The sequence below is a fragment of the Dromaius novaehollandiae genome, chromosome 23 (assembly GCF_036370855.1).
Source record: "Dromaius novaehollandiae isolate bDroNov1 chromosome 23, bDroNov1.hap1, whole genome shotgun sequence".
NCBI lineage: Eukaryota > Metazoa > Chordata > Aves > Casuariiformes > Dromaiidae > Dromaius > Dromaius novaehollandiae.
In genome coordinates this window covers 3,286,530-3,314,213 of record NC_088120.1, presented here as the reverse complement: position 1 = coordinate 3,314,213, position 27,684 = coordinate 3,286,530, and the positions used below count along the sequence as shown (strand labels likewise).

Genomic DNA, 27,684 nt, shown 5'->3' with positions numbered 1-27,684 from the left:
TACATACGCTCTTCCTGCAGCATCCACACAGGATACTAATTCAGAACATCTGGTATACGGTGAATAAGGTAATTAATGTAAATTCATATCCTGAAAAAAACACCTTTAACTGTACAAGCAGCATGGTAGCGGAAAAGCTGCCGATGAAGATAACTGACATCTAAATTCCAAACATTTTCCGAGAAGTCTATTCAACTTCTTGAAATACTGCTTAAGTGTATCAAGAAGATACCTACAAACATTATCCCTATGCTAATTTATAAACAGACTATAATCCAGATTCTACATGGACAAAATAGAAAGTTACCTTGTTCCAAAAGTTGACAAAAGTAAACTTTGGGGAATACAGAATTTGAATGCATGAAGTAACTATTTAGTTATCATTTGTAAAGACAGATAACAGTTAAGATTTATGAATAGTGTTGAGAGATGATAAAAAGAATATTTTTAATTAGTATGCATGCATAAATATGTACGTGTTAGCAGATGATGAAACCCTGCAAAGAAAAGAAAAAAACATGAAAATTGGCAAATCCCCAGTTTAAGACAGCACTACACACACATTCTTTCCTCATGCGTACATATCTTAAGAGAGTGCTTTGTATTCAAAAGCCTCCTACCTCCTTCACTGGGCAGAGTCTGAATAGTGCTCAATGAAAGGGACATCTATTTAACACCTCTTTTCAAGCTTGTGAAGGGTACTGTCCCAAATGCCATTCAAGCTTTACATTAAATAAGGTGTTATTTCAACATGATTTTCTTTCCTGGTAGAAACACTGTATTTGGACTGTAGCATATGAACTGCGCAGACAACAACAATTCCCTCCCTGAACACCTATCGGTCTGTGCCAAGGGAGTCACACAAGCAAAGTTATGCAGGTTTTTATAGCACAAAGGTATTTAAATTATTTGTAGCTATAATCAGTCTCTAGTGGAGGAGTTCTTACTCTGTTGTCTCCTTCAGACTAGCTTAAATGCCTTTCCAGGCAACAAATAATTTTATAATGGAACAGAAGTATCCAGAGAAATGGTGGTTCCTGTATAGGTAATACAATCTTCTTAGATAGATAAGGCTTTATATAAACCACTTAGTTCCAGCTTACTCCTAAAGTCCTAAATCAGACAGTCTACTCAGTCCTATACTAGTTTTTTGTGCTGAACTCTAGATGTCTATGGCTTGATTTCCAGGATGTGCCGAACATCTATACAGCCAAGGAGTTTAACGTTCAGGCTCACAGACATTGGCAGTTCAACACCAAGCTGAAACTATACCATTTACAAGTATATCGGGGGGGGGGGGGGGGGGGGCAGGAGGAGGGAACCCCACCCCCAAAACATGTAATCTTAATCACCTGCTCAGCAAAACTAATCAGTAATACCAGGAACAGAATATACTACACTTGTGTCCCAGATCAATACTTTAAGCACAAGAGGAGCTCTTCACTGCCACTCCCTCTGCAATATTCATTCACCGCCTATCATCTTTAATAAAACAGAGATTGGGATACAGCATCATTCCACATGTATCCCCGCTCATTTCCTCAGACCTATCCATTTTATGCAATGATTAATATAGGGCATTTTGAACTTTATTTCCAAAGCAATTTTCATCATGTGTATTTTCACTATCTTTCCATATAAATATACTTTAAACCACTGGCTAACACAACTACACCCACACCAACTCAAATGGAAAAGGTCAGAAAGAATTACAGGTCAGTTAGAAGAATTAGCAAGCTCTTATCCTCACTGTGCACAGGCTATTAGAAGTCATGCGACACTTTTGAATTCAATGGCAGTGTTAATTTGCTATACAGCACTAAAAAGCTGCTTTCCCAGAAGAAAAAATGTTCATAGGGTCTCGCAGAAAACAGAACAAACAGGTACGTAATTCACAGTGTATTCCAGTAATATAAACGTACATTGCCACACGTTTTAAAAGCAGAAATAAGCCCATCTTAGAGAAAGCGGAAACAAAGATTTCTCTGTACAAAGCACTATCATTAACTGAAGGGAATTCATCTTTGTCAAATAAGAGTTCCAGAATCTCCTCTATGCTGTATCAAAAGGACTATCATGCAACCTTTTCCAATCTCTATTTCTTTTGACTCTGAAGTAGGAGTTTGATACTTGCTCCTCTCCTATCAAGCCTCCCTTGGTAACTCATTTGGTTCACAGAATTAACTCCAGAAAGAGAATACAGTTTATAGAATTCTAACTTCCAGACAAAAAAACCTGAAGCTAGAGAGAAGTTTAATTGAAAAGAGGAAGCTCATCTCTGTAACCCAGCTGATGATTTAATTCTTAATTAACTCATGTCCATACAATGATGCAAAAAGCTGAGCAAATTTGGAAGTACACTGTTAATTGGAACATTCACAAAACCGAAGTTCCTGTAGCAAATTCTACTTTACATATGCAAAACTATGAAGTTTTTCAGCAAGAAATATTTGGAATCTTTCAGAAACAATGACAGTCCTAAAGAAAAAAACCCCTTTGTTTGTAATTTAACTTTCATGATTTGAATAATACAGTTATTAGAATAGTTAAAATCTTACTGTTACCAGCTAACTTATTTTTCCTCAGCTTATAGTTATATAAGGAGTGCCTGATTTATTTCCTTTCATAAACGCTCTCCCAAAGATCTAGTCCCACACAGTGACCAGGCACAAGATATTTGAGTTTAGCCAGTTCAGCAGTCAAGAGCAGCCAGAAACATCCTACTGAATAACTATCCAGATTAAGCAGAAGAACAGGGATAGCTAGCTTATAAATAGCATCCTATATTTGCCTCCTGCTAGATGGATCAATTTCAGTGTTTCCATTTCTCCTTAAACAGAGATTCCCAGGTTTTTAAAAATTGCTGTTGAGCATCTCTTGAATCTTGCTGTGCCTATTTAGAGATAGGGATCAGAACAGAAGGTAGTCCAAATGTGACTGCACCACAGGTTTATAGGATGAGGATATATCCTCAAACTACAAGAATCCTTCTTTTGCAAAATACAGTCATCCTGTATTTTAAAAATAAGAAACAACACTGTTTCACATTGACTGAAGGTCACTTGAATTTGTGTCAAACTGACATAAAACTACAGTGGATATGCATTTTTCAGTTTTTTTTTTTATGAATAAGTTATTAGGCACTTAATCAGAAAGCCAGAATAATGAAATAAGCTGTATTTTTCATGTCAGTTCAATGAAATTACTAACAAAGCAACAAATTCATTTCAATAGTTGTGGCTGTGTTCAAGGACTCTGGACTGCAGCTTACTTACTTCAGATTGTATGACTCTTATCAGGAAAAATAAATGCTGTAGTGTTTTGGCAATAATGCCAAACTGACGACATCTCTCCAAGAAGGAATCCAAAGAAGGATCAATTCTTCTTTGCAATTTGCTCCAGAAAAGTGTCAGCTCCCTGCAAAACATTGAAAGCAGATTGTAAGCACATCGCAGATATGCATAATTCATCCAGAGTCTACATATCTTAGCTCAGAGTTGACACCACAAGAATTTAAGTGTTATTAAAAAGCAGTACACACTTGAATCAGGTCTCCATCTCCTAGAGATGCTGCAGAGAAATGTTTTGTTGTGCCTCACTTTTAAACAGGCATGACATCAAAACACTCCTGATCAATAATCTCCTGTTATTTAATAGGAAGAGACGCTGGCAGCGGGATTCATTTCACTTTGTGCAGACATCTACAGATAAGCTTATTGCCTAGACTCCCTCCACAGTCAGGGATGGCAGGGTGGGAGGAGGAGCACTTGCAGATGGAAATTTAAAATAGGTAAGATGACTCACAATATAAAGTTGCCAGCTTTCCCCCACTAGGCAAGTACCTTAGATGCTGACACCTGCCTTCAAATGATAAAACTCCCACTCAGTGCTGTAAAAGACAGCTCTAGGAGAACACACTTTGTAAAGTGTTACGTAAGTGATATATACAAGCCCAGGGCTTTGTCTATTGACTCTGAGTGGTTACATGCTTTACTGTTTGTACAATTCAAATACAGAGCTGTTCTGTTAAGCAATTTATTATATCCAGGGAACACAGCTGTTGCACAGTGTAATCTGTCACTTCACATCACTTTCCCATCACAGATGAAGTGCCACAAAAAGACAAAAACAGCAGGGTAACAGAAACTGTATCTTCTATGTTAATGTAAAAGAGTTCTTCCGCTGCTCCTTTACTAGAGTAAACTTCACCTTTGCTTACTCAAGCTCTCTATACATCAAATTATACACATTGGTTTCTAGACTATGAGGTCAATCATAGCTTCTAACACCAAAGAGAGACATCTAGGCAGACTATACAATGAATAATGGCAAAATTTTTGGTTTTGAGTTATTGCAATCCTAATCTCAAACCCAAAGTCAAGTGAGAAAAGCCTTACTACAGATCTGTTTTGGGATATGCTTACTGTATGTATGTATGGGATATGCTTACTGTATTTACAATGCCAATGCCTGTATTTACTAGGAAATGGATTAAAAAAAGAAAAAAAAGAAAGAAAAAAGAGGCCTAGAAAGGGACAGCTGAGCAGCTGGATAGACCTACAAGAAACTAACCCAGGAACAGTATAATTCAACTTTTTTAAAATCCTAAAGCAGAATTGGAAAGGGAAAAGATGAATAATTTTGACATCTAGAGTATCAGTAACCTTCACTACAGTTCTTTACCCCAAAGAAACTAATATAAAGTTTAGCTGAACATCAGAAGAGCTAACAGGGAGAGATGTATGACAGAAAGCTACCTCGAGAGGCACAGAACTAAAAAAAAAGGCATTACAAAAAACCTAATGCATTACTACAACAGAAACAAAATACATAAATTGAAAATAATTTATCAAGACAGTCATTTTGCATGTGTGTTCAGTATGTGTAGTGAGCTGGGAATTAGAAGAGTACTGAGAAGTGCTTTACTCTGGATAATCCCATATTCCTAAGAGATTCTCGCGGGGCAAAAAGTTTTCAGTGCCGTCCTATTTTTTTTCTCATCCCACCCCTTCCTTCTGCAAAGCTAGAGTGGTTTGTGGGAAGGATTTCTCAAGGATGGTGATGTAGAAACGTTCTTTGTATTGTCTTCATGCATATGAAAAGGAAAAGGACAGTTTTCAGTACTCAGGTAATTTTCAATTTCAAATTGATTCGAGGCAAGGAGGAGGGGATAGGGAAGAGAAGGCACTCCAGCCATGCAGATAAAGAAATAAAGTCTTATTAGTATAGCAGAGCAGAAAAGTTTTTTTTGAAGTTGTGCTTAGCTGAGGTTCACATTTAATATCATTTGTGTTAACTTTCAAAATTACATTATTTTATGGATTGATAAATTTTCTGACTACCTGAGGTTAAGTTCAGAGCTACTACTCAAAACATCATTTCCTAGATATGGTCCTAAAGACAGTAAATATCCCCAGTGGAAAGGGAAATCATATCTTAGAAGTAGCATTAGGTATTATTTTATGATCATAAGCAGCAGTCATTGGAGAAATTTCCAATTTTCATCAGGAGGAACATCTGCAAGCAAAATGAAGCTTCACACCAACAAAACTAGCTCACAAACAGGTATGTATGTTTTGCTAATCTTCTCTTGCAGGTACAGATTTGAGGCTACAGGAGGGCTAAGTTAATGAAATATATTAACCATTCCAAATATGCAAGAATAATAATGGAAGATTTGAGGCAGAGAATTAGCACTGTACCATCAGGGAGGTGCTACAGTAGTGAAGAGGGGAAGGAGAAAGAGAAGGAATACTTGCCCTTTTCTGGAATAAGAGAGTGATGTTGCAGCTGAACAGATTAACAGCTAATCACAGAAACATCAACCTTGCACTTCTCTGGTACTTGTCTGATCAGCTGGTAAGCCAGTCTAGCATTAGTCTGTAGAAAGCTGTATACAGTTTTGGCTGGGTTAACTGAATATGCTCATTACAGGTCAGATGGACCCAGAGCCAAAACAAGAGGAGCAGACTTATGCAACCAACACCACAGGAGGAGGGGAATTTTTTTCCCTTTTTGGCAGCAAGAAATTGTTTGGACTGGCCAAACAGTCTCAAAAGCATTCCTGTTTTCCCCTGTTTTTCATAGGGTTTCTTTTCTTTTTTTTTTTTTTTTTGTTTAAACCAGAATACTTTATCTTAAGTTAGTTCTCTTTGAAGCTGCATAAAGCAAGACCTGGAGAAGGACAATGGAAATGGGTGGCTAGCAGCGAGCTGCACTATGTTCAACAACGCTGTTTCCTTACAGCATCTGTGAAAGCATAGCTGGGGCTAGCTTATCAGAAAAATATTTCATCAATGTATTGTGCATTTTGACAAAAAGTAAAGAGAAGGAAGCATTCCAAGTAATTCTGCAGGAAACAATTTTATTTCAGGATCCTACACATGGAACATTTTCAAGTACATACACTATGGCTCATCTGTTGAACTGAATCCATAACAACATAGGTTACTATGCAAAGGGAAGCTGACCTGCAAGCAACATTGCACCAAATGGTCTCTGCTTTTCTTATTCCCTGCTCTCCTCCCTTAGGGGCCTTTATTAAATGTTTGAGTCATCAACATTCAGTTCTTGCCTGTCAAATTACATACTGCAGCAGAAGTAAACCATAAGAACTGATTAAAACTTTAGTCATTTATTGAATTGAAACACCATCACACACAATTATGATGGAATAGACACAAGTTACATTTTATTGTTATGAAAAAGCAAAACAAATGGTGTTAATAACATTGCTAGAAAAATTTTAAATAGAGTCCAAATTATCAGTAGATGAAACAGTGCTCTGAGTTAAATAAGCTTTCAACAGCCACTCCTGTTTTCCTAAACTAGACAGGACCTTCTTTGAAGTGAATTACCCAAAACATTGCTGTCCCTTAAATACTGCAGTTGGTCACAGAAAGGAGATTTCTCATCTTATGTATTCAATTTAACCAAGTATTTTAGCATCTTTAATGCTATACCTAAGCTTATTTAATGGCTGGCAAGCTACCTCTAACATGTGAGCCTCCCACATTAGATTCAGCTATAGAGTGAAGCTAAATATGCATATTACAGTGGGTCCATCTAACATTTGCTGTCCTCCACACTGCCTCCTCTCAGCCAGCTCTGACATTTATCACATTTCTGTCTGAGCTTATTGAAGTTACTGATGCAGAGAAAGCAACGTTGCCTTAACTCTATTCCAGGCCACAGATTCAAATCAAGTCTGCAATGATTCCAGTGAGCAGAGTCTGTATAGGGCTGGAGCCTCATTTTTGTAGAGATGACTATATCTGTAGTGTGTAACCTCACCCCTAATCAGTTCAGCTGGCTGTTCTGACAGAAAATTAATCCTCCAAATTAAGTTTCCTGCCATATCAGCCAGCTGAATTCATCCATCTTGTGCCTAAATAATCACTAGATCTGCATCTGCCACAAGAAAAGGGAGTGAGGATCAATAGAATAAGGCCAACATATACAACAGCATTTCACCATTAGATCAGCACAACATCCTTATTTTCAAACAGTACTTTCAAAGGGAGTTAGAGGTACAGCCTAGAAGTGAGAAAGTAACCTGTTGAAGGATTCCAGATGATCAAGCAGCATTACAACAGTTTTGTAAGAACAGAGTCCATCAGAAGATTAACTTCACTATGGGTTCCAACATCCCAGAGGTTTTGCTCTGAAGTGGATCAGGCCACCTCAGTTAGGCAGAATCCTCTTGTACCTAGAGTGCTAGGTACAGTACTAGATTGAGTTTATACCCCTACACAATTTCAGTGTTAGACAGAAGACCTCATTCTCCTTCCTGGTTCCTGGGGGAAAGCAAATTGAACTGGAGCCTTCTGGAGTATGTCCACACAATAGCAGAGGTGGTAGTGGTGGCAGAGATGGTAGTGGTGGCATAGCTGGACATACCAGCACTTTAGTTTGAACCAAAACCTTAGTCTGAACAATCACTAACAGCAGAAGACAATGACATGGCTTCCGTGAGAGTGACAGAAGCCTGCTAACAACTTCAGTAAGCAGGAACCTACTTGTGTCACTAGACTATGCTAACATTTACACCTTTAAAAGCCTTCACTACTTGTCACTTATGCGAACCAATTTTAAAACTGGAGATACCTACTCATGTTACAGTTGCACCACGTCCTGTGTAGAGAGTCTTAGGCACATCATGGACCAAACTGGCATGGAAATAAGAAGCCTTCATCTCTCACTGATCTCTCTGACTCAGGAGAAAGTGCAAGTTAGACTGAATTATGAGACATGAAAGTTTCATCAAAATTCTAACCAGCTCCGGTTCAGACTTGGTACTACATGCCAAAAATGTACTCTATGGTTGTTGTCACAAAGAAGAGTTATTTCTTAACTCTAAAATACTATGTCACTGAAGTATTTTTCCCTCACATCAACAGTTTTAAAGTCTCAGCTGCACCTGAACTCTGATTCTCTTCACCTGCACCCTAGGGATACAGCTCTTAAATAGAACTCCTTAACAAGTCTCCTTGGACAACAGCATATCATTTAGTTCACCCTTAAGGAATGTTAGGTTTGTTTTTTTGAAAAAGAGAACACGATATGGATTTCAGCCTTGTATCTATGTTGGCTTAATGAGAATCATTGCTATATGCTTTGGACATGGCTCCATTCCCTACTCTAGCCATCTCTGAAAACACATTTCAGTGGTAAAAACAGTCAACCTCTGAAATTTGTATGCGGTGGACTCTCCACTGTCTGGACTCTTCCAAGGGCTCATTTCTCTCTACAAGGCATGCTTTTGCTTAAACAGACATCCTTGGCCTGATGCAGAAGTAAATATGAAATATCCTCTGGTCTTTCTGTACAAATGACTGGACCAGGCTGAACTACCAATCATTCCTGCTGACACTTAGGTGCTATGAAAACATCCCTTCAGAGAGTTAAAATGTGGAGTGAGTGAATGAACTATGCCACAGCTGACAATGCAGATTTCCAGGATATATTTGAGATGCCTGATAAATTAAAGCTTTATCCACATCAGAGTTTAAGTAGGAAGAAACAGTGTATTAGCCATGGTTCCAAGGCCGCAACTACAAATCTATTCTATAAGGGCCAGAAAACAGCTTCCTTGATTTGACTCTACCCGTTTGCAACCGCTGAAACAGAGAGAGGCAATTTGTTGCATCTCCAACCAGTTAAGAGGGTGGATAAGTTTTATAGCCCATTTGGCTAATACATAATCCTAGCATTCTCAGGATTACGGAAGTTTCCACATTCCAATCAACTGAAATATAAAAAGGCTCTCTTGAGGAAAAAAAGGTTGTTATGCTAAAGGGTTTAAGGGTGCTGCCTCTGTACATTCCTACTGCTACTCTGTTAAAGAACTGAAAAAAGGGATCAAAGTCCTTTGGGTCTAAGTATTCAAGAGGGAAAAACCTGAACTAAATTACAATGCACTCTGTACACTCACAAAGCTTGGATGCTTAGTATCAAGAACAGAAATGCAGATAGTACCCAGCAGTGCTGACCTATAAAACTATATTATTGAAGCATTACCACTAATGTCATTCATACAAGTACAGTTTGATTTTTAAAAAATTAGACAAGTATGTCTGGCATTCATTTGCTGACTAACTGCTGTATTACTGCAGCTATAATGTAAGAAGGTTACAAATGAGTCCTTATTTATTTCCTCATAAGTTATTTACCTAGAAGTACTTCAGCCTGATATACTTCAACTTAAAGAAAATATATCCACCACAGAATCGAGCTATTCTATTTTATTGCATAAAAGCCAGTAGGCAGTGAAGAAGAGAACAGTTAAAAGCAGTGGTGATACTTATTACTTACCAAGAGCAATACACATTTGCTGTTTGAAGCTGATGAGTAAGGTACGTTGTACAAAGAATAAATGCAGTGTTTTCTTGTCCTTCAGATTCCAGATTACATATGATGTCTAGTACTTCCTTGCAATCCACCTTTGCAATCTAAAAAAGGAAGAAAAAAGAAAAAAGGCACTTCTGAGCATTTTTACAAAAACACACTTACTGTATCAAAGGAAACAGTGTCAAAAACACATTAACAAAACACTACTATTCCTTTTAATACCCAGAGCTCCTATGACAGCTTTCAGCTACAGAAGGCACTAAAGGTTCATACCAGTTAGTTCTGATACTTTCCATTTTTGATAGTTCAGCAAAGGACAACACTCCAACTAAAACTCCTCATTCGCCCTCTGTGATTGCAGGCATTCCTGATTTCCTGTTGACAAGTAAAACCTAGGTCTAAAACAAGTCAGGAGGTCTCCTGAAAAAGCCAGTCTCTTGGCCTCTTTGTCCATAAGGGTTAATTTTCAACAACTGCATTTCAAAGAATGAAATTAAAAACAGAAATATTTAGAAGATACACAGAAGCCTATGGAAGCTCTGGAAAGCCTACCTAAAGGTAAGGCTCTACATTTAACCTAAAAATTAAGACTTTGGAGTTGTACCTATTTGCGTATCAGAAGCAAGCAATAACTTGCTTATAAGTCAAGTATTCTAGACCACAAGCAGTAATTATGAAGTGCTTTTATCATCAAGACCACAGTATTTTTAGTATATTTTTTATAGGATTTATTCTATTTCATAAAATAGACCGCACTCAAGCAACGTTTGCTTTAATCAGCTGTTATTACTATAATCAATTCAAACCTCTCATTAATCACGAAAAATGGTAAGGAAAGAACAAGGGGAAATTTAAAATATAGCAAATTAATTTTTACAAACATCTAATTAAACAGGGAAAACAGAAGCAGGTATATTACCCCATTTTCCATACAGGCTTGACATTGGATTTTACTGTGCAAAGTCAACATTTTCTAGGGTCCACTGACTCTTGACGTTCAACTTGAGACCTAAGACGACCTTTTGCAGCAGATATTTTTAGAGCACTTCACAAGCCACAACTGCTGCAGATGTGAAAACCAGTCAGTTTTGTATTTAGACGATTTTGGTCAGGGCCTTGCTAGAGGTGACTCAGTGACAAGAGAGAAACTTCAAGCTGTGATTTAAAGTGACAGCACTTTGCTAACTAAGGGAACACATGTCATCACTCCTATGCATGTTAGAGGCAGTAAGCACTTACAATATCTGCAAATCAAATGCCACCTCTATCAGGCTAGGAAGATGGAAAAACAAGCATATACCAGTGGCTATGTGAAAAAATTGAGTGATGTGTTCACCACTGCACACACATGAGAGCACAGAACAGGCTGTTCTAGCTTGCAGATTAAAAAAAGGATACAGTTGCATACTATCTCCCTTCAAAATCCTTTGCATCTTTTAACTTCTAGGGACTCAGCAAGAGCAGAATTACAGATGCTCTTACTCATTACACTACCCAGATTTCTACCTGGAAGAGAATTCATTTCATATATTGACCAGATGTTTCCATTCCCCTGAACTGGGCTGGGAAAAAAAAAAAAAAAAAAAAAAAAAGTGATGCACTTCCCAAAACCTGTACTCTGCTACTTCAGACATACCAACTCTTCCTAGCCTACTCAAAATACCAAATCCTATTAACTCCAGAGTTACCCATCTCCACAGTTCCTTCAGTCCCTCCCCTCCTCTACTTCCAAATCTTCTCCTACACAAACTATTTCCTTCTCTACCAGGGTTCTTTCCACCTCCTCTCCTATTGACAATCCTACTCCCAGCTGAAATCTCTCTTTAACCAAGCCTCAGTCCCAAAGTTACCTTGCACCTTCTACCCTAAGCCTATCTCCAAACTTGGAGCGCTACAGGGACCTGCTCCTCAACTCAGATATTGCTTTGTTCAAATACAGACCTGAACTGAAGGGGAAGGAACATTATCTCCTAGACTGCTAAAAATGCAGTCACAGAGCAAATTGAGGGGGACCCCCCCCCCCCACTGCAAACTGCACTTTATGCCACACCTGTTTGACAGCGGCACTCTTGCCCTGTACTAACACCATACCTCACTCTTTCTTCCAGTAGGAACTTCAAGAACAGATTGCATTCAAAACTGTGTGGGTAGCACACAGAAGGAGCAGAAAAAGGACCTTCAGAAAAATCACAGCTCTAGTCTGTCAAATTTGTTGTACGTTACTGGAATGTACTGTGTCTTGAAACACAGGAGATGACAGTTAATTAAGAAACTACACTCATGTAATCTCCTCAAGTTGCAGGTAATACCTTTCTTTTTTATAATCTGACCTACATTAGGTACCTACAGACACACGTTCTTTCAACTTTTGTGGAAAATCTAGTTGCATACACTCCTCAAATGCATAACTGAAGTCTTTTCACAGTGTACTTCTACCACTTCTCTTCATTCAGTTATTCCTGTTCTATATAAACTACAAGTTGCATCAGTGCATCTTGCAATACAAATTGGGAAAACAAAGATAAGCGATCCCAACTTTTCTCTTTAATAATTTTCACAATTATGCCCACAATTATCTCCTGAAGCACTGCAGCAAACATCCTTAAATAACGCAAGAGGCTGCAGTGGTCTGATACAAGCCTGTTCTTCCAAATCTAATGCAATCTTTGATTTAGAAAAAAATAAAGTTACCATACAAACATGGGATACACTTCCTCCATAGATCTCAACAAGACTTCATGTTACCTCACTTGTAATCTGCTCAGCCAGGCATATCATTGAACATAGGTCCACCTGCCTTAGAGAGTATGCTCGGTTTCTACAGAGTCATTAAAGAAACAGTCACTCAACTTAGGCAGCACGAACAGGAGACTACCATCATCTTAAAACTACAAACTTGAAATCTACCAGCTAGGGTTTATCAGGCTACAGAATAATACAAAACATCTTTTTAATAGCCAGTTCCTCCTGGCTTAGACTTACACTGTAACACCACCCGGGACTTCTGCTATTTTGCCAGTCCTTTGGTAGGGGACTGGACCAGCAGGTACAGCAGCTAAGAACAACTCCAGTAACTGGCACAGATGGAGCACATAAAGCAGCCTGCAGTCACAACAAGTTGGATTCTCTCCTTCCCACCTACAAATTTAATTTTTTTCACCAAAAACTCACTCATGTTCAGCATAGTAGCTTCTGAGTAACTAACTAGGCAATTTATTCCTCTGCATTTCAAATTTGGTCTATGACCCAGCTCTTTTTAGACCTGAAGTTTTTTTTTTTCTTTTAAACCAAAACATAAGACAAGAAATTCTAAACACACACAGATCCAAGTCAACCAACAGTATGCACAATCAGTCACTAAGTGACAACTCAGAAACATTACTAAATCACAACTATTTATTAAATCTGAAACTGTGTTTGGTTAGATTCTCTATCAGAAACCTAACTAGACTGACGTCTGCACAGAAGTTTAGACACAACAGAATAACACTACTAAAATATTTTAAATTAGAATTGTTGAAAAATGCTGTCATCCTCCCTATACTGAAATGTCAAAAAGGATGACAGTTTGCTCTTCAAAATTACTGTTTGGAACATATGTCCATAAGAGATTGATCTTGGTTTTAAGTTTAAATTAAAATGACTGGAAAGACAAAATAAGACCAAAAATAAATCATTTCACAAAAACAAATTTTTAGACTATAAGAATTTTTCACTTCTTATGTCATAACAGTTCCCCTACCACTACCTTGAGCCTTCTAGCAATTTCTATTAGGACATTATGTTATTACACCTTAAGAAAAGGTGATACCAAACCCTACTTATCTAGGGAGACTTCCCTTCCTTTCAGGAGCTAAAAATACACCATCAAGTGACTAAAAGCAACTTAGTTTTAGCTCAGAGACTAAATTTCCGCTAGATGAGCTAGGACAACACGGTCGGTTGGGTCGGTTTGAGGCTATCAGGAAATAAACAACTCCCAAAATGGTATAGTTACAGTTCAATGGCTTACCTCCCCAGACCATCTGCTTTGTTCCTCTGTAAAAGCAGGCTACTTTCTTTAAGCATATTACCTCATTTAGGGTAAATAATGTTGCTATACCTGCAAAAATTTGAGAGTTGCTGCCTAGCTAAAAATTTAATTAAAAAAAAATCATGTTTTATACCAAAGATATTTCATTGAGAATGAAGAGCTTGCAGGACAAGCAATATACACGCCGAAGTTCTTGTCATTTTCCAGCCAAATTGGAAGGTAGGCAGGGAAGGGAGCACTTGGTTTAATTTGACTACAGAAACTCAAGACAATCTAGGAACGCTTTTGCAAATGAACCCATGAAAAGCACCTATCCTTCCTCAGTGTTTTAACAAGCTTCACTGCCATTCCTCTTTCACTCTTCTCAGTCATACAAGCCAAGAACACTTCCTAATTCCTCTCCTGACATTGTCTATAGAATCTAAGACATGACTGTTTTTAAGTTTCTCAGGTGTACTTGTGTGAGTGGGATTATGGGCATTAGCCTAAACTCAGACTTACTCAAGATGTTTACTTACAGGTTTTTGAATGGTCTTTCCCCAAGAAAGCACAGACCAGCTAATCACCCTGATATTCCAGAGGTGACCAGCAATGATTAAAACATTCAATTTTCAATTCATTGCTTTACTTCTAAAAGATAGTTTCATTTGAAAATCCGTTTTATCGCTACCTTTGGCCAGCGTTTGCCTTGCAGAGAAAGCTGTTTGAGATTACGGAACACTTTGGGCTTCAAGCTTTTTGCAATAGTAAAGAGTGCTATTAACTACTTATTAACTATTGTGTAGGAGAACTTCTTTAAGGAGCATTTTAATTGGCTCCACAAAATTGGCAAATTCAAGACAAGCTTTGTAATCAGTACACCACAAAACATTTCTCAGCTTTGTTACTTTGTTTCTTACAGAGGAACAGGCAATTCTTGTATAATAATATGATTATGTAATTAAAGATTATGTTTACATGTGCATGAAGATCAAGTCAAGGTACAAGAAGGTACTAGAAAGTCCAAGAAATAACTTTGCAATGTATTTTTAACAGAAGGAGTTCACCAGCCTTAACTCTTTGGAGAACAAAAGCCTGACTTCCAAGTCTAACCTAGTCTTTGTAAGCTTTGTAAGGCATTTTCAGAAGAGTTAGATGGTTGCCATCCTGGATGCCTGCTTAGGACATGATGAATTGCATATTCTCCTTATTCATTATAAAGACCCTCTGATGCTCAGTTCAGGTCTCTGCAGGACACTTATCTGAAGTTAAATTAGAATACCCACTACATATGAAAAACATTTAAAAGTGATTGAGAGTTGTTTTTTTTTTCTTTTTTTTAAAGTAAACTGAAAGGCAAGTAACAGGGGAAAGGTTATAGCACCCTCTACATAGACCCTGGATTAATACGTAATTGCCAGTAGTAATGTAACTTTACTTCACATGAGCCAGGTCTGGAAGGGGATGAACATATATTGTGTATCCTTCAACAAATTATTTCTCTTTAATCTCTCCAAGCTATCTTCACTCATACTGATCCTTTTTGTAATATTTAGTTTTGCTAAGCCCTGTTATACCACCTACACCACCCTACTCTGAACTTTGAATTTCACTCAATATTGTTTCCTTTATTACAGTTAATTTCCTCTTCCCCACAGGTTTTCAGTCATTTCCACCTCCCATTCTCCACAGCTGCCATTCTTTGAGCTCTTCATCTTTTGTCTTTCTCCAATCTCTCTCTTCCCCCCTTTTCATTAGGCTCAACAACTCTCTACCTGACGAAGATGACAAGCAATATAAAAAACCCCTTCTGAAAACTGTGGTGTGTTTAAGAGTTTGTTTTCAACAATTCTGTAAAGAATGCAAACGATGCAATATCTCTGATCACGTAAAGAAACCTTCAGACACTAATCCCCCTGTTGCCGATTATTCAAGCCAGCTTTCTGGCACTGTAACTCCACTGAGTTTATGCTTTTACCAGTTTTGGTTACAGGTGAAGTTAATTCAATAAGCCACACTGCCCTAAGATACTGCTTTGATACCCAATGCCTTCATTTTCCCATAGTGTGATTAAATGATCACCACAATTTGATTCAATTTATCAATCTTCATTCTTTCATGCTGCAAGTAAAGACTGAGGCATCTTTTTCTATGTATCTAGATACAACAGATAATTACACCTTACAATCATTAAACAAAACTGAAGAGGTTGTAACTTTGATTTCTAAGCAATTGATCATTAGTATCCAACCTTCCAGCCAATGCAATCGCAGAACACGCTGCAAGTTAAATCATATATCCCTAAAGCACGAGTATATCCCTCCAGTACGAGTACAACACAGACTGAGTCTGCGGTGAGCAGTTCATTGATCCTTCAGTGCAGTCAAACTGAGTGGAATTTGGCTCAAACTGAAGAGCTAATCTCATGGTGCAGTTATCCAGATACTTATTTTTCAAAAGAAGTATTTTTAAAGGGAATGCTTTTTCAGCAGTCCACATGTAAAATAAAGAAAACACTGTAAACCAGTATTCTAGTAACTCAGTGGGAAGCACATGTGAGCTTTTTTTGGTATAGGTTATCTTCCTACAGTTTCACCGAGGCTTACTCAAAATGTCCAAGTCTAACATTTAAAAGGACACCAAATACATTTAACTCTAACCTTGAGGTTAATAAAGTAACAGGCGTGTGAGATCAGGAGGCAGAAGCAAGAGCTGTATGACCACTGTTATGACTGTAATGTATTAATACAAACCATTACTATGCAACAGAGCAAGAATGATTTGTTCAGACTGCTAAGAATGAGTTCAGGGTTGTAGAGTAACTGGTTCCAAAGATTTTTAGCTTTTCTTTCTCAAGTCAGAAAGACTTAACCACTGGAAGTAGTAGTATTTCCGAGTCAGAAAGGACAGCTTTCCATTTATACTTTGCTGACGAAGGGACTTTAAGTCACAAGCCTTATTTTACGTTTTCAGGTGCATCTAACCTTGGATGCAAGCAATGTAATACATACTTATCTACAACAGCAGTTAATACAAAGTGTTCTTTCCTACTGTAGTCTGCAAATAGGACATTTTCTCTTTCGGAACTCTGCTGCAACAGTTGTACTCTTCAGATTCAGTTCTTAGTATTGCAGAAATAAATCCCAAAATGCTTGATAAACACACATTAAAAAGGGACTATGGATTACTAACCTCCTTAATGGAGTCTTCATTAGGCAGCATAGAACACACACATGTGATGTAGGCTTGGCGAAAAGATGAAACATTTGCAATTTCTGAAGAATCAGCACACAATTTTGACAAGAAAGTAGCTTGTGGGATGCAGTTTGACTTCATCAAATGTTTTATTCGCATCTGCAGAAAGGAAGGCCCTTCTCGTGTAATCAATTTATTAGCTAGGAAAAGAAAACAGCCTTTGAGAATACACCCATTTACAGCTGACGCTTAACTGAAATTGTCTCACTGCATTCACACTTTATTTCATAATAAACTCATTTAAGCATGGTCAGCTTTCTTATGAAACTCTAGGTGTGATAAAAAGTGACAGCAATAAGTAGAGAATTTTCTCCCAGGCGAATTCAGTACAGAGTAGGGAGAGAATGCTGGGCTACAGAAAACACTCACATCAAAAAATAGCATCCTTTAAGGCAATAGGGAATTATGCCACAGCGGGGGCTAAAGGACAATGCTTACACCATGTGGTGTTTTGAATAGTATACCAGTAGTTGAGCTCAACTGTATCCAAGGTTCAGTATCTTCAATTACAGCTTCATATTCCAAAGAACCAAAATGTATTTCAAACAAAGCATTATGTACTAATTTCAACCAAAGATTTTTCACCCAAGGTGTTAAAAACCCAAGTAACACTAAAAAACACAAAATGAAGTTCAGAGTGAAAAATATTCCTTTTGGTACTTTGAAGGAATACTGTATGAGACATACTAGGCTTATGATCTAGATCAAGGAAATAAAACCATTACAAGAGACAGTCAGCTAATTGAGTATTTCCAATACAACTTCAGAGTATTTTTATTAGTAGTGGCAAAATATTTAATGAAATTCAAACACCTGGGAGCTCCTTGAGTTAGGAAACTGGAGCTATCTTTATTTTAGCTCAAAAGCCAACCGAGTTAAAACCACCCAGATTTAGTTTCTCTTCCTAGGTACTCAGCACGTATTTTCTCTTATCTGAAGAAATAGCATGTTTCAAGAAAGCTATGGTGATTTCTGCTTAAGAAACATCTACAAAAAGGCAGCTTGATGTTAGTCTCCAGATTTGTACGAGTTTCAAAAAGACAATCAAAAATTAAGGAAAGAGAGAGCCAATACATTCTTACTTATACTGCATGTAATATATCAACCAAGGAATAAACTCTGACAAATTTGTATGAAGAATTACAAAAACTCCGGAGACATTCTGATATAATGCACATTACAACCACTGTTCTGCAGCAGCTGTAGTCAACCAGCTACTGGTAAAGCCTACAAGAGTCTGTGTATCAGTCAAAAAAAAAAGAGTCTACTTTGGAAAGATAGTTTACTGAAAGAGCTATTGCAGAAGTGATTTTCACCGTTATAGTATCTTGCTCCTGGATGTGAGGTGGGTAGCTGAGAAACTAGTAGTATACAAACTTTTGGAAGAGGGAATTGCATATAATACAAAACAAGAAGATTTTTATGAATATTCTGTACTTAAATTTTTCTCCAGACTGAAGAAAGCATGTTCAAAAGTACACCATACTAGTTGGCAAAACGCTTACAATGCACACCTAAGCAGAAAACTTGTTGCAGGGGCCAAGTACTTACTATGCGACCGTAGTGAAATTTACTGGTATTCTGCAGAATTTTTCTTAGTGGCCCATTAAATGTTCTTTTAAGATTCAAATCTGTGGTACTGGTCCATACTCTTCACAGAAAAACCTCAGAGCAGTGAACTCTCGACATACATGACACTGACACTTCACATTAAAGGAACTTCAAAGGAGAAGGTAAAAAAAGTTGTGTGACCAAGAGAGAATCTGCAGCAAGACCTCCAGTTGCTAGGAAACAAGCCTTTTCTCATCCTTAAAAATTATATCCACGTATCACATTGTGCTTGAAATCTGAGCAAGGAAAACTAACAACACTTAAGTATATAGTCTACTCGATGCAAGAGACTATCAGAACAAACTGGCCAAGAGATCACTGTTAAGGAAGAACTATGAAAAGCCTTGCCTACTCAAAATTGAAACAAAGCAATCTATTCAGGCAAAGTATACTACTTAAGTGCACATCACCAGCAATTTTTAAGTCGCCACAAGTGCTCAAAGCAGTTCTGTAATCCCAGTTCCTACAGCCTCTGGCTCACAAAAGAATTGAAAAATTTTCTGGAAAAAAAAGTCACAAGAAATAGGAGAGATTGATGCATCTTAGTCACCTGCTCCAGGAATGAATCAGATTATTCTCCTCCCATTAAGCAGCTAGACAAATACTCAGCAATAGCTCAAATGAAGTTTCTACTGACATGCTGGGGCAAACCAGTCAAGACATGGAAAGTGTTTTAAGAGTACCTGCATGTACATGCAAACTTTTGTTTTCAACACTCACACCTTTATTTTTAAAGCACAGATATGAATTCAGTAATGAAATAGAGGTGTACTCACTGGTGGTACGGACAGGAGGGATCTGCTTGCTGAAACCTTCAGGATTGACTAATAAGCACCCGCCCCCGCTTAAAAGCCCATACCCCTGCATTGAGAAAACTGCTCCTCCATGCCTAAGGAGGTGCATACAGAACGTTGTTGCAAAAGAGACAGACAAGCTCTAGTCCCCAGTCAAGCAGATGCAAGTTGATTTAGGTAGGAGGAAATCTCATGTATCTGGCTCTAGGAGTTTATTTTATCCTAGCAACTAGTTTTCCTCTAAACTGTCTACTCATCCAGCAACCTGCTTGCACCAATCTTCCCTGAAAAGGCAACAAAAGCTAATTTTGCTGGCTGTTCCTCAGAACAGCTGTTCTTCCCCTCTTGCTTAATTTTGTACCCATCCACACTGTTAGTTTCCAAACATGCCCATGAACAGTTTTTTTTTTTTTTTTTTTGCCTCTTGGAGACCTATGACTGTGCTTTATTTCTGTTGAATATTCTGTCCCATTCCTCTGCTGAGCATCTCAGTACTAAAACAGCTTGCTATAAAATTAATGCCAAGAAGCCTAGCAACACATCCCTCTTCCAAATCCTTTAGAAGAGTAAAAAGTCAGTGCAGTTTCAGATTCTAAAGGGCTCTCTAATCACAGGACTAGACAGTAAGGATGTAAGAATTCCCCCCCCCCCCCAATAAAAAAACACTTGGAGCATAAGATGAATTTGAGAGACAATATGATGAGTACAGACTACATAAAGTCTGAATGGCACTAAGGCATGCAGTACCATTCTCTCAGAGAGAGACTCCACAGTCACTTCAAAAACTGCTCAAGAGAGAAACAGCATCTTGGGTGAGCATTTTCATTTAGAGTACCTCTGGAATAGAAAACAATTTTTTAAGTGCAATAAAGTATACTAAATATGCCCAAATGGCAATGAGAAGCTGGAAAACCTCTCAGTCAAAACCTGCCTAGTCTGTATACTGTACAATAGCAATGTGGTAGAAAGATTTTCCAACTCTCCTATAAACTAATTAATATCAATAGAGACATACCAGAGTGTTGGTACCCATGTGCCATGTGCAGCAACAAGCTTATCTTAAACCCTTCTTTCTTCCTGAATCACACCATTTGTTAAGCTCCCCCCAAAACTATACTGAAATAAGAAGAGTTTGAAAGCTAGCTTCTTTAGGCATAGAAGAACGTCAGAAATTAGACTGGTGATGGGCATCTATTATGCTGCCTTATGAACGCTCTTACCAGTCATTCAGTAAGCTAAAAGGTATAGCAATGGTGACTTTTGTGGGCCTTTCCTCAAGTAAATATCCATGCCCAGACAATCATCTTGAATCAGACAGCACAAAACAGTGACAACATCCTAGAGATACGGAAATTTAACATGGCAGTTGAATTCATTAACAGGCATAGAAGCAGCATACAGTACTTCAGCTGCTCTGAAACTCTTGCTGGAATTAATTTGGCAAGCTGTACTTACAGCTGATATATTAGTTCCTTTTCAGGGCCAATGTATGTGTGTATACATATTTGTGTGTATATACATGCATACAACTTTTAATCTAACCAAGACAGACTATAACATTGCAAGTTTTCAAGATTTTTTGATCAAACTGAGCATTTGATCGCTAGCATGAGCTACCCTTTCTCAAGGCAAAGCTTGGTGTGCACATTGAGCTATTCTCAGATCTGCTTTACCAGCAACCCATGGCAGCAGGAACAGAGTTTTTAAACACACACCATACATAAAAGGCAGAAGATAGGAATTATTCAAAGAAACTAAGTTTTAGATGACTGAAGCAGCTTTCATTTACAATACTTCAGAAGATGTTCTGTGAAAATTTTTTGTTGTACTAAAGGGTAAAATGGTAGCTGGATTAACACGACTGAGAAACCATTGTGCTAAAGCTCCTTTTTGCATCCCTTTCTCAACATAATCTCAACCTAACAGCAAAACTTTCATCCCTGCTTCGATCTGCCAAAAACGCATTTTGATTCCTCCTATCTGTATTGAAGGGAGGCCGGCAGTCAGAGGAGACTAAATCTCCATATAACTGGATATAAGAGCATCACATAGATCAAAAGAAGTGACAGAATTAAAAAAGAAAACCAACAAACAAAACACACACACACACACACACCCCACATACAAGAAGCTTAGTAACTAATCAGTGACTTAAATAATCTGTTACAGCTACAAGTATTTAGCTGATGAGAACATATTTTATGATTCTTGAGGAAGAAAAGGATCAAGTTAATCCAGAGGACATCTAGAGACAGTTCCTTAATCCCAGCTCCAATCATGTTTATACAAGGCCATAAGAATAATTTTAGCTAATCAGAAAAATAAGACTTTCCAAAGGCCAAATAATACCACAGCAGCACCTGCCTTCCTGGTACAGAGAAAGGAGACTGAAGAAAAAAGTGGAAGTGAAAAGACACTCAAAACATTTTTACTAAATGTAATACATGGTATGATATAGCTTCATGGATCAGTTGGTATTTCAGTGGTAACACATGCAATCACTGAATTATACCTGTCTGATGACATAAAGAAGACAAAGTTTACATTAATAGCATAATCTTGGGGCAAAAAGACTTTCTTCACCATAACATGTTAGCATGCATTTTTTTATTTTTTACTTTGTCATGCTCCACAGTGCAGAATATGCAAATTTAGTTTGACAAATACCCTATTGTCAAAAAAAAAGATGAAAACTTTATATATGTCCTCAATCTATTTTTCTCTCTTTCTGTAAGATTTTAGAGTTCTATGACTCACAGTGACTCATAATATGTGTTATGGGGTTTTTTTGAAACATTATTTAATAGCTGGCTACAATTACAGGAGACCAAACCCTCTGGCCTATGCGGTCCTTCCTGGCCTTATGGTCTCTCCTTTGAGAATCCTCTGCAACTCTCAATACCTGTTCAACCTGTTCTTTAATAAGAACAAATACCCCCTCCCCCTCACTTCCATGTAAGGGCATGACATTATATCATTGAAAGACAGAAGCATACTTTATAGTAACTGAGGGGGAAAATGTACTTACTTAGTGGCTAGTTTCCCCTCTCCATTACTAATAACACTATTTTCATCTACTACTGTTACAGCATTTGCAGGAAACCAGAACGACGGAAACAAGATAGCACTGTCCTGTCACTCTCTCACTGTCTTTCCATATGTGGACACATACCACCCAAGTTCTTCTACTACTTATTGTTTCCTACACTGTCTGTTGAAAGCACTGAACTAGTATCTAACATATCTTGCTTGGGTACTAAGAAAACACATCAGATGCTTTGGAAAGCTCGTAGAAAGATGTCTTAGATATGCCTTAGCAACAATGTTGAACATTCAATAGGTCACGAGAATGAGACTTTTCTTGGTTCATCTGCTCTTAGGTATCCCGAGACTGAGAAGAGGGAAGAAAAAAAAAAAAAAACAAAACAAAAAACCAAAAACACACACCACAGAAAACCACAAAGTTCTTCAAGACTGTCACAAAAGAAAGGCACTCAGTAAGAACATCTTAGGCAGATACTTGGGTTCTTAGAACTGCCTTTTAAGTGTCCAACTCTGCCTTATCTGATTTACTTGAAAAATATTCCTTTAACAGACTGGGGTAACACGGGATACAGAGGCCTCCATTTAAGATTGGTTAAGCATGTCTTGAGACTATTCCAGACTAAGTGAGAATGCACTTGGACAGTTGCAGAAGCTAGTATTTTCAGAATAGGTCTGATGAATGTCCTGTTACATCTGCTTGCATCACGTGAAAGAAACACCAGCAAGGAAGACTTGCATCTGTTGTACCTCTGTTGGGCATGTATTCAGACCTAGCTAAACAGACAAATATGAATTGAAGTACTCTAAGGAATTAACAGCTTCAAAGTTGCCAAGTGATCTCAGAAATGGTAACCTACGTAAGTCCAGGTCAACATCGTCAGAGGAGTCACATGCCAGTGGATCAGTTTCTCACCTGCAGAAACTTCAACCCAAATTAAGAGCCAGGGGACTGAACAAACAAGCTTGACTATTATTGTGGAAGATGAGGTAGTCTGAACCACCACAACCACAAGTAGTAACAAGGACCTCCTATACAGGAATGAAGAGATGCAGCAGGGTCTTCTAAAAGTTCAGTAATACAGCCAGTGATAAAACTAGTTGTGCGTAAGAAGCAAATTAACATATAATGGAATCCATACAGATGCACACGAGGAAATCCTTCTTCTGGAATTCACATCAGTTCTCCAGAACAAATCTTGGCTTGGTAAATGGAGTTTGCAAGCCTAAGTAACTGGGCCATTAAATTGGTACACCACTCCAAGAAAAGGATTGCTCAATACAGCTGAAGATTTTTAGGAAGCACTCCTTTTCAGTAAGATGGTCAAGTTTTGAACTGCAACTCCTTTTCAGCACTAAAACAGCAACTGTGTGACTGGATGACTTAATACTATAAATGAAAAGCTCCAAGACAGGACACTAGTATGATATACAATTCCTTTTAGGGCATGCTGGAGATGGGACTAAATGCTGTTAGGAGTAAAAACGCTTATATCATACTACTGAATATTGTAGATGAACGCTGGCAAAAGTTGCAGCCTTTCCTTAGCTTTTTTTAATGCTTACTAAGGTAACACATCCTGTGAAATAACTGTAACCCGTTTTTCCTTTAGTTTATTCAATAACTCAAACTTAACACGCCTCAATGAGAGGCTTCTCAAAGCCGGAAAGGATTATGCTAAGGAGAAAAGTTTGACTTAAAACCCTGTTTTGTGCTGCTTTAGCTCTGAAGGAAATATTTTGTGCTCTTCCCCCCCCCCTCAATTTTTAACTTTAAATAACTGATGAGTTAAACCTGTGGTCTCATGTACTTTTAATGAGGCAACTGAAAGGAACATCTGCAAGTACTTAACAATACCACTAATAGATAGGAAAAAAATTTTGGTGAGTAAAATAAGAGTTTTCCCTTAAACTTTCAAAAATTCTGTAAAATCATGCTAAAGATTCCTCTTCCTCACCTCTCAATAAGTTCTGATTCAAACCCTCATTTCACAAGGCTAGTTACAATGAGCTTCCCAGCCAAGTTTAACAAAAGGAAACCTTCACTCTCCACAGTCATAGCCCTACATACACACACATGCCCCTCTTATATGCATTTTCTGTGCTTTTGAAGAGATATGTGCATGCGCAATTCCTCCCTACTAACCATTTAGGACTAACAAATCATGTAAAAGCAGAGTTATGCAAGACAGACCATTTTAGGGAGCAAAAATTCTGTATTTTTCTATGGAAAAAGAAATACTTTTCAAAGATGGAGTTTGGAAATATTTGAATTGATGGTGATAAAAGCATAGCCCAAGTGGAGCCGCATTAGTGACGTCAGATTATTCAAGAGAGAGTGCCAGTGAGACAGTTTCATCATAAATATCATTTAGTAGCATGAGTACTACTGCACAAAGCAATTTGAAATCCCACTTCCCTTCTGATTTCAAATCACTGTTTCCCAACCACAACTGCATCAAGTTCTTTCTTAATAACCCTTTCTCATTACAAAGAAAAAAAAAAAAACCCCATTCTTACCTTCCTCTGTTTCTACTGGTTGCTGGGATAGAATTTTAAGAAGAACTGGATTTTTCCATACTCCTTCCCTTGTGATATCCACCAATATTTGGAGGTTGTTATTCCCAAATTCCAATAAAGCATCATGTGAATCCTACAAAATGAAGGGGGGAAAAAAACCCAAACACATACACATTAGAAGTTCCTGCTAAGCATTAGAACAATGCAATTTTTAAGTTATCTGCCCTAATATGTTATTGGATTCTAAAATTTCACACCATTCTTCTATATCATTACTATTTTGACATGTTTGTCTTGGGATTTTAAGATTACCAAAGTCCCTACATTTGTCTAATTCTACAGCAAAGCTTCCTAATTTCAATCTTCTAAAACTTAACTGAAATGGCGTCTTAATCTGAAGAGTCTAATCTGCAGTGGTAACCCTTCAGCATTCATGACACAAGTACGCAGAGAAACAGTTCCCTCAATTTTAAGCCTCCCACCAACTTCTAGATTCCAAACAGAATTATAGGAATTAATTGTAGAAAAGATGAAGACTTTAGGATAGAGATAAAAGATGATTTTTTATACCAAGAAGTGCTTAGTGCCACACAGGAAACAGGAATTAACTAGTTCTCAAAAGGAATCAAAAAAGCTGAGTGCCAAATCTTATGTTTACTGCCAACACTGTAGCAACAAGCTGGTCAATTCACTTCTCTGAGAAGTCTAGCATTAAAGTGCATTGTTTGGCACGCAGTCCACGCGCACGGATATGGCTTTTTCTAATCGGTATCCACTGGTTCATGTGGGTTGTCTTTTTGCATTGTCGCACGATCCATTCTTCCTTGCGCCTCAGTACTCTTTGTTCAGCACCCATGACAGCTGATACACCAGTGACACACCAGTGACACAAAGTGCCATGATATGACCCACACTGACAGACACATCTGATTTCTTCTGAAGAGTTGAGGTGAGGAAAACAGAAGCTAAGTTAAGCAGAGATTGTATCTTGGAACACCACATGCAATTTGATCAAGCACAAAACAAATATTTCACCGAAAGTGGTGGATTATCTACCCCATCTTAACTCAAATACAGACAGATTTAACACAGGCGGCTCTCATTCAAGCAAGCTCATGTCAGGGGACTTTACAAGCCCAGTTAACAAGCTGGTATTAGATTATTTACATGAAAGTATTCTCTGTGAGTTGGCAGCCTCCTGGATAGCTAGCTACTGCTTAGAAGAAATGAGCAGCCAGTGAGAATGGCTCACAACTAACAAATACTACTCCAGAAACATCTAGTACATTTTCCAGTAGAAGGAGGGTTTTGAGAACACAGCAGACAAACTGCAGTTGATCTGGCCTGAACAGACATTGGAGCTTGCATTGTCAAAACACACCCTAAAATTTCATACAAGAAAGATGAGCTGCTAGCGCTCAGACCTCACTCACTATTCTGAGCAAAGTGACAGAACGAAAAACCATCCTTGAACCAGTAAGAAAACAGTGCAATGAGAGGCTCAGAAAGGACTCTCATATCTGTTAATAGGGCAAGGCTGAGGACACATGAAGATAAAAGTTTCCTGAAGGTTACAGTTGTAAGAGGTCTCAGGAGATTTGAGGGGAGGGAACCAGAGCGTGATATATACTGCTTCCTAGAAAGCAATCCTTGCCCAGTGCATTTACTCTTTAAGATCCAGGGATTTCAGATCCAGACAGCTAATGCTGTGAAGATTGACTCAGAGACCCTGCACACTGAACTGGTTTCTAACTGAAGTTCAACCACCAAGCCCATTATATATAGTATGATACTCAAAGTGATCATGGCCCTACCACTTAATTTCTGAAAACTGAGGAGTGAAGGAGAGAAGCAAAAAGTAATATGGGGAAAGAAGTCCAGATTCTATCTCAAAAGGAAAGCAACTGTAATCAGATTCCAGCACTTAACAGAATCTGTAGCAGGAAAACTGATGTATCATAAGACTTGCAACCAAAATACTAATATCACCATGCCAAATCTCCTGAGACTGACAAACCAAAACCAATTAACTGTAGTCATAATTCCATCATTACTAACATTGGTAGCTAAATGGTCAATACAAGTGTTTCTCATCATATAGTATTTTGAGTTTGAGTGCAAGTTCGCTACATGACAAGGCCTCCTAGTTCTAGCAAGCTATGCTTTAAGTTAGCAGTACTTTGAACACTATTAACCTCAAGTTTGCTTTGGACAGCAACATTGTATGCTGTGCTGTCTCTACTAGAATCAAATCTGTGTTCTCTGACAGAAATTCAGTCTTTGTTTTCCTTTAGCTCTTCCTTCTTCATTCTCACCCCTCTCCAGATTTCAGAATTGAAAGGGGCTGGGGGCTATGACTGCTGAGAGTACTAGACTAACCAAGTACCCTCTTATTATTGATTGTCAAGAGATATTGATAAACTGCATTCCACACTGCAACATACAAGATGTTTTTTTTCAAATTACTAACTTATCTGCTATAACAGAGTAAAACTGCTATGAAAATATAAGTTTCCCATTAGCTATTCACAGTTAAAAGGCACCTTCTCATTCTATGGTTTGGTGACCTTCAGTAAGTTAGATATTGATGTTCAACAGTTC

The 27,684-nt window shown here is 38.0% G+C and overlaps 1 protein-coding gene across 2 annotated transcripts in view; it reads right to left on the bottom strand.

Annotated features, from left to right (window-relative positions):
* RLF (RLF zinc finger) overlaps positions 1-27,684 on the bottom strand; it is a 55,485-nt gene that overhangs the window by 5,584 nt on the left and 22,217 nt on the right. For both annotated transcript variants that reach the window (XM_026102493.2, XM_064524892.1), the window contains exons 4-7: positions 25,084-25,216; positions 17,054-17,256; positions 9,814-9,950; positions 3,276-3,417 (exon numbers count right to left, since the gene is read on the bottom strand). In XM_026102493.2, coding sequence (XP_025958278.2) covers positions 3,276-3,417; positions 9,814-9,950; positions 17,054-17,256; positions 25,084-25,216 — 615 coding nt within the window. The remainder of the gene's footprint in view (positions 1-3,275; positions 3,418-9,813; positions 9,951-17,053; positions 17,257-25,083; positions 25,217-27,684) is intronic.